General features: G+C 38.7%; 1 protein-coding gene across 2 annotated transcripts in view; it reads right to left on the bottom strand.

The window, feature by feature from the left end:
* LOC148543176 (KH domain-containing RNA-binding protein qki.L-like) overlaps positions 1-13,992 on the bottom strand; it is a 127,578-nt gene that overhangs the window by 73,773 nt on the left and 39,813 nt on the right. For both annotated transcript variants that reach the window (XM_088456935.1, XM_088457005.1), the window contains exon 2: positions 5,165-5,310. In XM_088456935.1, coding sequence (XP_088313061.1) covers positions 5,165-5,310 — 146 coding nt within the window. The remainder of the gene's footprint in view (positions 1-5,164; positions 5,311-13,992) is intronic.

Raw genomic sequence — 13,992 nt, 5'->3', positions numbered from 1 at the left:
AAAAAACCAGCACTTTTTTTTTTTCAAACCCAACTTTATTGACTAGATAATAACAGACAGCAGGGACTTCCTGTAGGCAGCGCACCAGTGAAGACAGAAGCAACCGAGGGACGTGATGCGGCGCTGGAGATGCAGGACCTGATAAGTGTAAAAAATATTTTGATTACATCTGAGGCACTTATCGCGCTGACATAGGAGCCTGGCAGCGATAAGAACTCAGGAATAGCGCTGGCAACAAAGCAGAAAATCCATTAGTACATATCGTACTTGGATATTCAATGCCTCTGAGTTCTTTTCCCCCCTAACCTCTGTTAGTAAATAGACCCATAAATACACCTGCCCCGGTATGTTCTCCTAGTGTTTGTGGGGATTTCTTCCGGGTGCTCTGGTTTTCTCCCACATCACATTAATTGGTGGCGCTATTTAAACAGTATTACATAAAAGCAATTCAGCTAAATATATCAGGACCCTTAGGTTGTGCACAAATGGTATTTTATTGGTGCATCCCTTCTAAGCTTTTCAGGTAGAGACAAGCTGGCATATGGTAGAACAGACATGCGCTCAACACAGAGCTGAACAAATAGCAGAACATTAGCAAGATCTGGAAATATTGCAAAAAATATATGCATATATAAGGAAACCTATAAACATTCTGTGCATGTTCTGGATCACTAATTACATAATCATTGATCTGTTTCTCATAATTGTAAGGTAGCAGACATTTGTAGCAATACTGTAAAAACACAGAAGCATTGTACAAGAACGTTTTCTATGTGGCAGTAAATTACTTTCTAGCGTTATATGACTATATTGAAAATTCCATATACATTTTTATTCCATCTTTCTCTACTTTTTCCATCAGAAACATTTAGAAAATGTTACATTTATAGATGCGATATTGCATTAATATTTTTAAATGAAACTGCACGGAAACCTATTTCATGCTTGGAAAATTCTATCCCAAATCTATTTTGGGGACTCCTTAAATGGACACATTATCACTAGGATACAATTCTGCACACTTTCTGTGAATTATTATTTGTCAATGTCAAGACTATACAATAACCTGTAGCTGTGGATACTGCAGTGTCCAACCATTCTCTACTTAAAATGTTAAAAAAGGGACAGAAAAATGGTCTTCATTTATAAAAGGCTATATCATACATTAGTTGTAAAAAGCAAACCATAAAAAAAAATACTGTACCATAACAATATGCTTAATCTCGATTTTCAAAGAGCTGCCTCAAAAATGTGGTTTAAACAGGTTCACCAAGCTGACCATATACGGTACACGTGGTTAATGCATGTAATTAATTTTTAAACTTCTTAAAGCAGCGATCTTGCTTACTCATTACATTTTCATTAAGTGCTCTTCTTCATTAGTGGAACCACAGTTTTCACCGGGATTCCTTATTTATGTCTGGCTTTTGAAATACAGCCTATGGGGTTTCACAGGACCAGTAAGAGGTTGCAAGGATAGAACTTGAAGTTTCATACAGATCTTAACATATACACAACTCAAATGCCATTTTAGAAAGGCAGATAAGCAAATTTGACCAGTGCTATACACTACAGAAACAGGAAAGTAATGGTTTCAGCAGGCTGGTCTCAGAAACGATGCTACTCATTGAGAATTTAGGGCCTTTTATTCAGAGTTAGGAGTAAGAGCAAAAGAAACACAGAAAGGACAATTTGCATTGCACGTAAGGCAGATTTAAAATGTGTTTAAATTTATAGTTGGGAAGGACGTGTCTAAAGCTGCATACACACGGTACGATCTGCACAAGCAACGATATCGCTGAAGGATTTCCCTTGAACTTTTCTGTAGTGCAGGACAAACGATATTGGCTGTAGCTGTACACACTGAAAGATATCTATGATAGATATCTTTCAATGAAGTCATCCTGCCACATCTCTGAACATGTAAATCGTGATGAAATCGTCCAAGTTGGCCTGAATGTACAGACGACAGATATCTTTATCGTCCATGTGGGAACACGTATAATTGATCGTTCACTGCATAAAAATGAACGATATGAACGATTTATCGTTGAACAATATCATTGATATACTGTGTGTACGCACCTGTAGTTCAATTCTAAAGGTCAATGTAAAAATTATTGTATAATATTACTCTCAATAGAACATAAATATGATATTCTTGCATATTTTATTTATACTAGTTCACCAATAAAAAAAAAAAAAAAAAAAAGTATACATGAACAAATATATATCTTATAAAACTTTAAGTCCAGTCACGTGGATGTGAGCTCCTCCCTCTCAGCAGACTCGACACCACAGATTCACTTGCGGCCAGCTTCCACCTCCAGCCCGACCCCACGATCTATAAGATTGCCCCCAGACAGATCCATCTGCCTCGGCATAAACCAGCGGTCTCAGCACAGTCTGTTGGAACTGTGCACCGTTAGCCCCGCTCATAAACTACAGCCGCTACACTGATTTGCCCGATTTCGGGACTAACAGGTGGCCTAGCAGGACATCGCACCACCTTACACTGAAGCTGTGCACCACCAGCCCAGCTGCTCAGAAGAGCGGGACATACATCGTCCAGGTGACTGTGGAAGACTACTGCTGCGATCAGGACACCTGCTTTGAGGATAAGTTCTTTAGAGACCAGAATCAGAAAGATCGTTTCAGGGTGGCCACCCTCAATACCGGTAACTCATTTAACCATTTTTTAAGGAGATGATTTTTTCCTATGTCAAGAATTCATTGAGCCCTATACAAAATAATACAAATGGACTGCGCTGACTGAGCAGAGTTAAATGGGGTGTACGAACTTCAGGCTGACACTTATTTATCTGCCTTTATATATCCAATCACTTCTGGATGGTTTTTATTATTTTGTTTTTGCTGCATTCTCTAATGTTCTAGATTTGTTTTTTTCATGTTTATGCTATGGTGATTTTCATTGTCAATAAGGGGTCAGTACCACATATGTATACACAGATAGAGCTCCCTCTCAAGTGTAATTAACCTTTGCAACATCCAGCTATCAATTGTTGCATTGTGAGTCACATTTTAGATACAAAGTTTCCAGTGTGCATTTACTTGCAAATTGTCTCTTACAGTATGAGATTTCGATTGATGTCATTGGGGACATATACAATTATATGTACAGGTTGAGTCTCCCATATCCGAAAATTCAAAAACCTAAATATTCCAAAATCCGGAATATTTCGGGGCATATGTGACATCACGACGTGACCTGACATCGTGACGTCACTAGTATAGTGACCAATGAATAGCAGCGTGAGCCACACGCCAGGCCACCCCCCGCAGCACCCTTCTGCGTCATCCGCCGGTCCCCTCGTGATACCCACCGCACATTTTCGCCTCACTTGCCGGACCCCTCACGACACCTGCTTCACCCGCCGTACCACCGCAACATTCACAGCACCCGCGTGACACCATCCCGACCCACCCGCAGGTATTCTGAAAACAGTAATAATCCAAAATCCGAAATGCTCCTGGTCCCGAGCATTTCGGATATGGGAGACTCAACCTGTACTTGGTCTGATGTTTTATAAAGGTACAAATTTTCAATTGTTCATGTATACTTTATTGGTGAACTAGTATAAATACAATATGCAAGAATTTTTGAATATATATTTTATGTTCTATTGAGAGGATTATAATACAATACTCCGATCCAGCACTGATAGTCCACTCTTTGCAAAAGGTGTTAATTCTGTTAGGAGGTCCAAGCAACCGACCCCGGAATATAGCTGCAGGAGTGCAGTAGCACATGTTGCCTTTCAGGATCTCTGCCCTTCTATTGGTATTGAGTCTAGGTGTTGGCATTCCCACTCCCATTTGTGTGTATTCTTATATTGGTAAAATTAAGCTGCCCAGTATTTGTTTGCTTCATGTAACAGTAATCAATATTTTCTTGCATGCAAAAAAATAAAAGCATGTGCACCCCTTGCATTGCAGAATGGCTTTTTCCAGTAGAAAATTGCTTTTTTGTTTGCTCTAATTACAAACCCTGAATAAAACCCATAGAGGGTGATGCAAGTATTTGACAGAATTAACTCTTGTCTAAAGTGGCCAGGAGATAATTTAATTGTTTTGGGCAACCAGCCCGACTTTGCACTTATAGCGGATTTCTGCTCGCAGCCTCCGGAGAAATCAGCGTAAAATAGGGCTTTGGTCATAGGCGCGAATGCCGAGTGAGTTGTAACTGCAGCACACCTGGCACTTAGCACAGGAGAAGTTGCTTTACGCAGCTAATCCCGTACATTCTCATGCAAGGATGCAGCCGTCACAACCAGCGAGGGGCTGGTCGGTAAAACAATTGAATAAGATCCCGGTCACATTAGGCAGGTGGTAATTCTCTCAAACAATGAATTTGTCCCTAATATGTATAACCAGCAATGATGCTAGAAAGATTTACAATGTATGCACAAATCAATCAAAAGCATAATGTGAGTGCATGTACCTACTACATAATCAAGAATGTATGCGTTATGAAGCCCTATGATATATTAAACGTGATTAGGTTAGTCTTCTTTTCTATTGGTAGCCATGAAAATTCAGTATTTAAATTCATAATTTTTATTAGTAATAAGCATTATTGCATATAACAAACAACTGCTAAGACTACAAATGTACCAGAACATTTTAAAACCAGACTTCACAATGACCAGTGACATCAAAAGCATCACTACAGCTGGGTACTCCATAAACCATGAAGTCACAGGTTGTTCCCAAATGCAGGGACAGTCAATGGAAATGCATCTATTCTTCAATATTGACTAACTGAACATTATAATTCTGCAGCACACTAATGCAATGTTTACTATCTGAACGCATCTAAATCCCATTGCTAAGTGTTCCTGCAAGTTAGTTGATTTTTATGTTAAAAACTATAGATTACCCATAGGAAGCAGCACTGCAGCAAATGTAGCCTTGCCATGGCATTTTAACCCATCATAGCAAAATATGCACTCACATACATGTAAAATTAGGAAAGTATCATGCTGAAAGTAGTGACTAAATGAGACTGGCTCTGTACTATTAATAAGGGAAATACTGTTACCCAGTTTGGATCGATGGTGATTAAACGCATTCTTGTGCACAAACAGACCCTCTCCTATCTTAAACTGCCCCTGAACCAAAAGTATGAATATAAAACACTTACATCTGGATATTCTTTTACAGGCACATAAAGTTTCTCTTGTAACTGTACAATAGGTCCAATTCCATCTGGCAGCTCTGCACTTCTCTTCTCAGGGTTGCTGCCGTTTAGTGTGTCGTTGTACATGTCTTTTCGTACTCTGCTGATCTCTATTGAGGAAGAGGGGGAAAAAAAAAAGGTGAATCATCTTTATTAAAACTCTTAGCTGGAAAAAATTAAACATTGTTCAAGATCAGCAACCCATGGGAAAGTGAATTTATTGAATTTTGACAAAAGCTATAGTGTCTCCTTTTAAATTACTTCTACGGTACCCGCCGACTTTCCACATAATAAAAATGATAATAGTAGATAGAGAAACATTTAACAAGTTAACATTGTTGGATTAAGGGTGGGATTTTTTTTGTCTACACTTTCAGTATTATGTTATTTGGCGACTAGTCCTTTAACTTTTCCAGAAACAAAAAAAGGCATGGATTTTGAAAATATCAGTGTTTGCAAATGTAGCTTTACAGCATGTATTCATGTGCGGCCATCCAAGTTGAATTTGGTTCAGAATTAGGATAAATAATAATTATTATTAGAATTGTATTCCCTTATGAATGGAAAGACAGAGCAACTTATGGAATCCTTCTATGAAAATAATGGCTATTTAGCTGAATTTATGAAGGAGCAATGGCGGCTAAACTAAAGCTCAAAAGAAACACAAGCAGCTAGCATCTATAGCATGCTCTTTTAATTTGAAAGGTCATTCCAATAAAACTTGGTAGAAAAATATGTCAATTGTGTCAAATATATTGAAAGGGCAACAACATAATGGACCTGTGAGACCTGGGAAAATGCTGCCCAAAGCAAGTAAGCAGAACTTGCTCCCAGAGTATAAACCTCTGCATTCTTGCACTAGACTGTAGTTTGTTTTACATAATCAGCTGGTTGATTTTAAAAATGATAACCAAATCCCTAGCAATGCAAGAGATTACTCTGGATTAGAGGTTTGTACTCTCTTGCTATTGTAACAGTCTTTACATTATTATGCTTCCTCTGTGGCTATAAATTTATATTCAGCCTACATAGCGAAATTTAAAAAGATTACAGTACCCATGGCAAAATCCTCATCAATTTCACATCGCCTGTAAAACAGTCTGCAACAGGACAGGTTGAGAAAAACTATATGTTGCAGCGGAAACCAAATTAAAACAAAACGTTTAAAATGAAAGTCAAATAAAAATTTGCCAAATTGACAATTAAATTGCCTGGTACACTGGTATTAAAATTAAGCATCAGTTATGTAATGTAAACACAGTGTTAGGCCTCCAAAAAGTATCATAAGCTAATGGACCCGTGTGCTCTTGTAATGAGAAAATTTAGATGTTACCAGCAATACTGACAATAATTAAGTGCGAGATTTACGAAGCATGCATCCACGATGCAGTACATTCCGCGATTCTAATTGCATAGGACAGCTCTCCTGATAAGAGCTGTCCTTTGCAATAGAAAGACTTACAAGTTTATGACCCAGAAGTTGCCCTGTCGTCCTTCAATGCATGCGCAGAATGGCGCGTACGCCGCCAGGTGTGCTGGGAAGGATCCGATTAATTCCCTCTCTGTCAGAAATGCGGAAAGAAGCCCATATGCTTCTATTGGGTAACACCATCTAAAAATGGCGTTACCCATTGGGTCCAAGCTCCGGAATGTATCACATTCCCGAGCTTGGTACATGAGAAATTAGGTATAACCCCCAAAATCTGCATTTTCAGGAGTTTGACCACATTTTTGCCCATCGTACATCCCCGTCCTAACACTAATGAAAATAAAATTGAGTTCTATGGGAATACGTGCCAAAATGGTCACTATTATTTATACAGTGATAATCATTATGCAGTGCTCTACAGAGAACTACATTAAGTACATTTTAGTGAACTCCATTGATATGTGGCATGTTGCCAACACTTCAGGGAGCATTGTGAGGAAGCCTTAACACAAATAAAATCTTAAATCATTGAATTAATGTCAAATACAGAGGCAGAAAATGCTATGGAAGCTATGAAAAAAATATATGATAACCCCCTTTAAATTTCTTGGGGTTTTACACACGTTGTCACAAACATGCTCAGAAGGCAGTGTGTTAAAAAAAAAAAAAAAAAGGCGGCTAATTAGAAATTAGTAAACTGGATAACAGCCTTGTAGGTTTACTGTGTCCCGAATTTTTAGATAAAGCATCATTAAAAAAAACTTTGAATTTATCTAACAGGATGACATGCAATTTATTATCCAACAATGTGCTAATAAAACATTGTAACTGTAATATGGGGAGAGAATCTCCAGAACATCAGTGACCCAGATTAGGAGAACAACATGGTCCTGTACCCTAATGGAAGTGGTACTGGAAGTGACTGAAAAAAACCTTATACCTGTAATCTAAATCACAGGTTCTCAAACTCGGTCCTCAGGACCCCAAACAGTGCATGTTTTCCAGATCTCACAGAATCACAAGTGAGATAACTAGCTCTACCTGTAGATCTTTTAAAATGTGTCGGTGAGTAATGAATACACCTGTGCACCTGCTAGGCGACCTGGAAAACGTGACCTGTTTGGGGTCCTGAGGACAGAGTTTGAGAACCACTGATATAAATAATGATCACACTACAATTTGTGTATGAGAAATAAAGAATATAAACCATTTTTCTACACTAAAAATAAAGTCTGTTCCTTTGCAGAGTTCGAAAAATAAAACATTAATACACAAAAAATGTATAGAAGTCTATATTCAGTATATAGTTATATTCATTAACTGCATGAAACATTAGTACATCAATAATGTCAAGTGAGCTTAAAAATGTCAGTTGAAGGGAAAGAGGCCTGCAGTGATCTGGTTCTAGTAGTACTGGTCTGATGAAAGCCTTGCAGCTAAACTATGGAGGTAAGAGTTCTATAGGCCTGCAGGCTCTCCACACAAAAGAAAATGATTGAATTTTGAAATTGAGAGAGCTGACAAATCAGCAAAAGCACTGTCCATTAATCACTAGTGTGACAGTTTAATCATCCTAAGTACTTTTATAAATAGTGCTCACAGGAGAAAACCAGATTTTATTTTAACCCCTTATAAGAGGTATTTTGTAACCATTTGTTGAAAACCAGCTGCATATCACTTATATACTGGGTATGAGGTAGGAGTCTATGCTGTCCAAGCAATGGTGCAAGTAGTTTTTTATTTTTTTTTCCAGGTACTCGGAGGGGGTTGCATGGCTATGCGTCCCCGGAGGTGTGCACGCATGACATGCCCCTGTTTCACGTCACTCTAGGGGCATGATAAGCACTCTGGGAGCTGCTGGGGTGCCCCAGTAACTCACAGTCCAGGGTCTGTCACACTGTCGAAATGCTGTGACACGCTCGGCGGTGCAGCTATGGGCACCGGTGGTAAGGAGTACGACACACTGTCCAAGACGGCTCCTAGTCCCCTCAGTACCTGGTAAATGTCCCAACCAAATGCTAAATGCAGTGGTTCTCAACTACAGTACCGCCAACAGGTCATGTTTGGTCTTTAATCATGCACAGGTGAGCTAACCAATGGGTCATAAATACCCCACCTTCTTCCATATTCAGAAATCCTAAAAACATGACCTGTTGGGAAAATTTGAGGGTGAGAAACACTGCTATACAGATAAAATAGCCAAAACAGGTGTCTCATTTGCCACCACTGACTTGCACCACTATATTTTTTGAGAACGTCTGTGAAATAATTTCAAATATGAAATGTAAAGCTCTTGTTATAGCCACATTTTTTAAACTCTCATTACACAGTGCTTTATACAAAATCAGTACTTTCAACTAGAGGAGCTTACAATCTAGGTTTATTTCCATCAGAAGCCAATAAACATGGCAGCATGTCCTTGGAGTGTATGAGGGAACCACCCCCTTAAACATGAGGAGAAGACACAAGCTCCACTAAGAAAGCTTTGGTTGCATTCCAAATCCATGACCGCAAAACATTGTGAGGCAAAAATGCTATCCAAAATATAGGAATAGTGTTGACCCCTTTGCTGCTGAGTGTTTTCTCACCCTTGTGCTGAAGTAATTTTTACACATATGTAATTGTCACATTCCAACATCACTTTTTTTATACTGTAGCCACACAACTTGGATAATCTTTTTATTTTCAGAAAATACTATACATATTTTACTTGTTCTAAAAAAACTAAAAACTTAAAAATAGCCAAAAAGTATACATATTTTTTTTTAAATTGAAATGACAAAAAAGGGAACCTAAAGCAAACGTGATTTTTTTGTCCCCATCTTATAAACACAGCAAATAAATACTTTGTGGTTCTTGTTTTGCCAGTAGTCCACCATTCCAGAATTAGAAAAAATGGGATTCTTTTCAGGGCAGGGACGATCCAATTATTTTGGTAAGCGGATATAGCTTTTGGCGCCCCTTAACAGACCTCCATCTCAGCTCACTCATCCCCCGCCCATATTTACAGCCCCCCTCATCTTCTACATCACAGCCCCTCACACTTACCTGTCAGCTCCTGCCCTGAACAGCAGCAGCAGAGGACTGGCAGCAGGGGACTGGTCTGGCAGTGACGGCGCCCTCCGGAGCACCTTAAGTGAGGGTTCACTTTTATTTGACACAAGATGGGTGGAGATATAGGATGTAGATCCCTCTCCCGGCCCCATCTATACTTCGCAATTAATTAGTAAATGCAAGAATATCATGTTGCAAGTGTGTAGCCTGCAGAGGTTTTGGAGATATCTCTTCAAGATGACTTGAATATATGTTTATATGTAATAACTTGGATATCTATGATCAAATTGTGCATTTCACTATGTTCTATAAATATTTGATTTATGTCATTAAAACTAGGCATGGCAAAAATGATCATTGATTAGTAGAAGGCATTTTAAACCTCAAAAGCATATTTCCACAGATATTTTGGACAAAAAAAAAAAATAGTGAGAACTAGGTTGTTCATATATCCATTCAACAAACATTGGGCCTTCTTCACTACAGCATAACTTCCTTAAATGATCACTTTTGCTGGGTACACACTGTCGATAGTCATTCATTGTCTGAATGAACAATATATCGATAACGTATCGGCGGGTGTGACCACCAGATATGTCTGAACAATGTTGTTCAGACATATCAGATCATCCTTTCAGCACAGATTATGCCAATATATATTATTTTGATATATCAGTACGTCTGACTGTGTGTAAAGGCAACTGGCAGCACAACTGTGTGTGCAATTGGGATATCAAAAATGACATCTTGAGTGGCCGATGGCAAGCGTGTATAACTTACCATAACGGCCGATCGGTCGGACAGGGGTCTCGTAAGTGCATGCCCAGCATAACTCTTTATATTAATTTTTGATTAGGGGAAAAATCAGGTGTGCTCTATATAAAGGGATGGAGCTTAGAGCAACCCAGAAAGAAAAAGTAAAAAAAATATTGGCCAGTAACAATTTTCCAGATTACAGCGTTGCTGCATTTTGTACCTATAAACGTCATGGTAATGTTGCAGTAGATATTTTGAATATTCTACAAAACATTAGGAAAATATACAGGTGTAATGTAAAATAATTAGGTGAGTAATACAAATTTGTTGGACCTTATACATCATAGTAAAATTTCTTATGCTTTCCAACTGAATTTTCTTGTCTTTGACCACGTAAATAACATTTTAGAACCACAGTGCATAAAACAGATGTTTCATTCAACAACAGATGGTTTAAACAGTTTCTGGGAATAGTGGTCTCTCTCTCAGCATGACACAAAGGGGGGTGAAAAAATGCTGCAAGGCATTAAGTCACGGAGCAAATCTACAAATTAATTGTTCTAGAGCTTTTAGATGGTCAAAATAACCCCAGTTTAACATTTAGGGAAGAATGCATAAACATTCCCTACCACAATAAATATGTACCCGATGCGTCTAACCAGTTGTGCAAGACTAAAGGTGCGTATCCATTTTCCGATAGAGGAACGACAGTACGATTACAACATTGTAATCGTACAGTCGTTCCTCATCCTGTAATGAGCCTACACTGAACGATATGTCGTTCAGTGCAGGAACCCTCCCTCATCCCGAACATGCACAATCTGTCGTTATTGGCAGATTGACCTGCAAGTTCAGGTGATTGATGTCGAAAACAACCAGTGGAGCGCACATCACTGGTCGTTTGACATTAAACTGCACGATTAATGAGCGAATGCCGAAGTCGTTCAATCGCCCACTTTAATCGACCAGTGGATACGCACCTCAATATAGGCATTTTTTCTATTAATTTTTTTACCCCATAGCATCAAATCTTACCTTATCTGTAGCTAGCCAGGTTGACAAAGTACTGGGAAAATAAGCTACATGCAATAGGCCGTAGTCACCAGTGTGGGGAGCAGTTGGTAGAATGATTTCCACTGATTGGAACAAGAGCACAGTCATCCCTATGTGATGATAGTTCTAAAGTCTATAATGACAGATGTATGGTAAATTCTCCATTGGGGTATTTATTTATCAGCAACATGTGGGTGTGGTGTGTGACTGCACACATCACCGCTAATTACAGAAAGACAACATTTCAGATTATCCTGTGCACCTCAATACGATGCGAGGAAAAATCTGCGATGTTGGCCAGAGATGCTCTCAGAATGCTGCTACCATTAGCGCTAACCGAGTAACCCCTTCTCCCCATTTGTCAGATTTATTTTTTATCATCCAGATTAGAATGGTTTTTAAGAAGAGCATTTAAGGAATTGGAGCTAAATGAATATCTGGGGAAGATAGAAGAGCGACAGCCGGAGGGGATAGCAACACAAAATTGCTTTGGTGTACAAAGTGAAAAATATTGCAGTCAGAGGCTCAGTGGTTGCGGCCAATACAGGACCCATAGGGGAAGAGGGCCGGTGAATTGAGGATTTAGGAGGCTAGTGCAGAATCACAAAGCCCCTATCCAAACTTAAGGGCCCGACACCACAAGGTTCTGCCCCAGATTGCAGCTATCAATTCACACTGTATTAAAAGGGTCAGACATTTTCTTTGTGATGCTAGAATATGGAGGTAGGGCTATAAGCAAGAAAAAAAAATCAATATATGAATCTCACCTTGTGGATCTGACCTGTAACACAATGAACACAGCTAAGCAACTAAACCTGCATTAGAAAATAATAAGGCTTTACAAAACAAGGCATTTTTAAAGTGATTTAGCAGGGATAGGTCATAATGATGCATTAGCGGTAAGACACACCAACCACAGAGAAAACTGAGTGGGTACGGACACTGACAGTTGGAGTAATCATGCATATTGTTCCATCATCTCAATGTAAATGGTATCACTATCACCCACTTATTTTCATGATCACTACTCAATCTTCCAGGGCAAGGGCTTTGTTATTAAAAATAGTTACAAATAATATAAGTTCATGCTCTGCATTGAGGCATTAAGAGCGGACATACTGTAGGATAACGGTCAAATTTGTCAAATCTGTCAGATGAACAATTTGAACAATTTTACCAAAGATTTGAACGATTGAACGATTTTTGACTGCATTCAAATGAATGGAATCGTCCAAGTCTGACTGCAAACACATCAGATGTCAGATATCGTTATCTGACCATCGGGAACACGCATCGTTCATCTGACAGACATGTCACATATTTCAGATTTTCCTTCATATGAACGACTGAACGATTTTTAAATCGTTATCGTTCAGATCTGAAGAAAAATCTGACCGTGTGTATGCACCATAAGTCAAGTGAAATTTACAATCATTCTGGGTTCCTTCTGGCGCCTTCAGTTAAAACAAAGCAACATCAATATAGTGCTGCATATACCTCTACATAGTAATTGCACAATCAAGCAATTAATATAATTCCTATATATTTAACATGCAGACAAATATAGAATGGTCACATTTGCAAAGATGGGATTGACAAGACAATCACATTCCTCTCCAATACTATGGCTGACATGTATGCTATTTTTATTTTTCTGCCAGTTTGCTCAGACAAAGAATGACCTTGAAAACGGGAGGCCTTGAAGCCGGCAGCAGCAAATGCTGTATTATTTTACAATGTTCAGCAGCAAAAGGTTGCTCTTGGTTTTTTTTTTTTTTTCTTTCTTCTTTGAAGAGACTGGTAAAGCTCATGCACCACTTATATTTACCAGAAACAATAATAAGAAAAAAAAAACCCACACTCATAACACTGCATCCAAAGCATTTAACAATAGAAAATCACCAATCAGAAATGTAAGTTGTATGTTAAGTTTACAGTAGAAATTATGAAACTTGCTCCAAGAATTGCAAAGATGGAAACCTTTGGAACTGCTTAACAAGTAGGCAAAATAGTTTGCAGTAATGTTCCATAAAATAAAATTTTGACATAGCACAACTATGACTACCCAAGCCCTAGAAGAAGTGGTCCAGCAGGGACCTTAATAGATTAATAGATAGACATCTAGAGAGATTATATATATATATTAGGGATGTGCAGGCTCGGATAGGTTCGAGTTTGCACGTGGAGTTCGGATTTTTCCCTCCAAAAAAACGGAACTCAGAACGAGGCAAAACGTCATCTTGCATGGACGAACATCATCATTCCTGGACAAAAGACCAGGAATGATGATGTTCGTCCATGTAAGATGACGTTTTGCCTCGTTGTGAGTTCCGTTTTTTTGGAGGGAAAAATCCGAACTCCACGTGCAAACTCGAACCTATCCGAGCCTGCACATCCCTAATATATATATATATATATATATATATATATATATATATATATATAACCTCCAGTGCAATGGATGGTCTCAATGCGTGATGAAGGGGGAGTGGCTGGTCGG

This window comes from Taudactylus pleione, unplaced genomic scaffold (genome assembly GCF_031769625.1).
Source record: "Taudactylus pleione unplaced genomic scaffold, aTauple2 ptg000006l, whole genome shotgun sequence".
In the NCBI taxonomy this organism is placed as follows: domain Eukaryota; kingdom Metazoa; phylum Chordata; class Amphibia; order Anura; family Myobatrachidae; genus Taudactylus; species Taudactylus pleione.
This window is presented reverse-complemented; position numbering and strand designations above follow the sequence as displayed.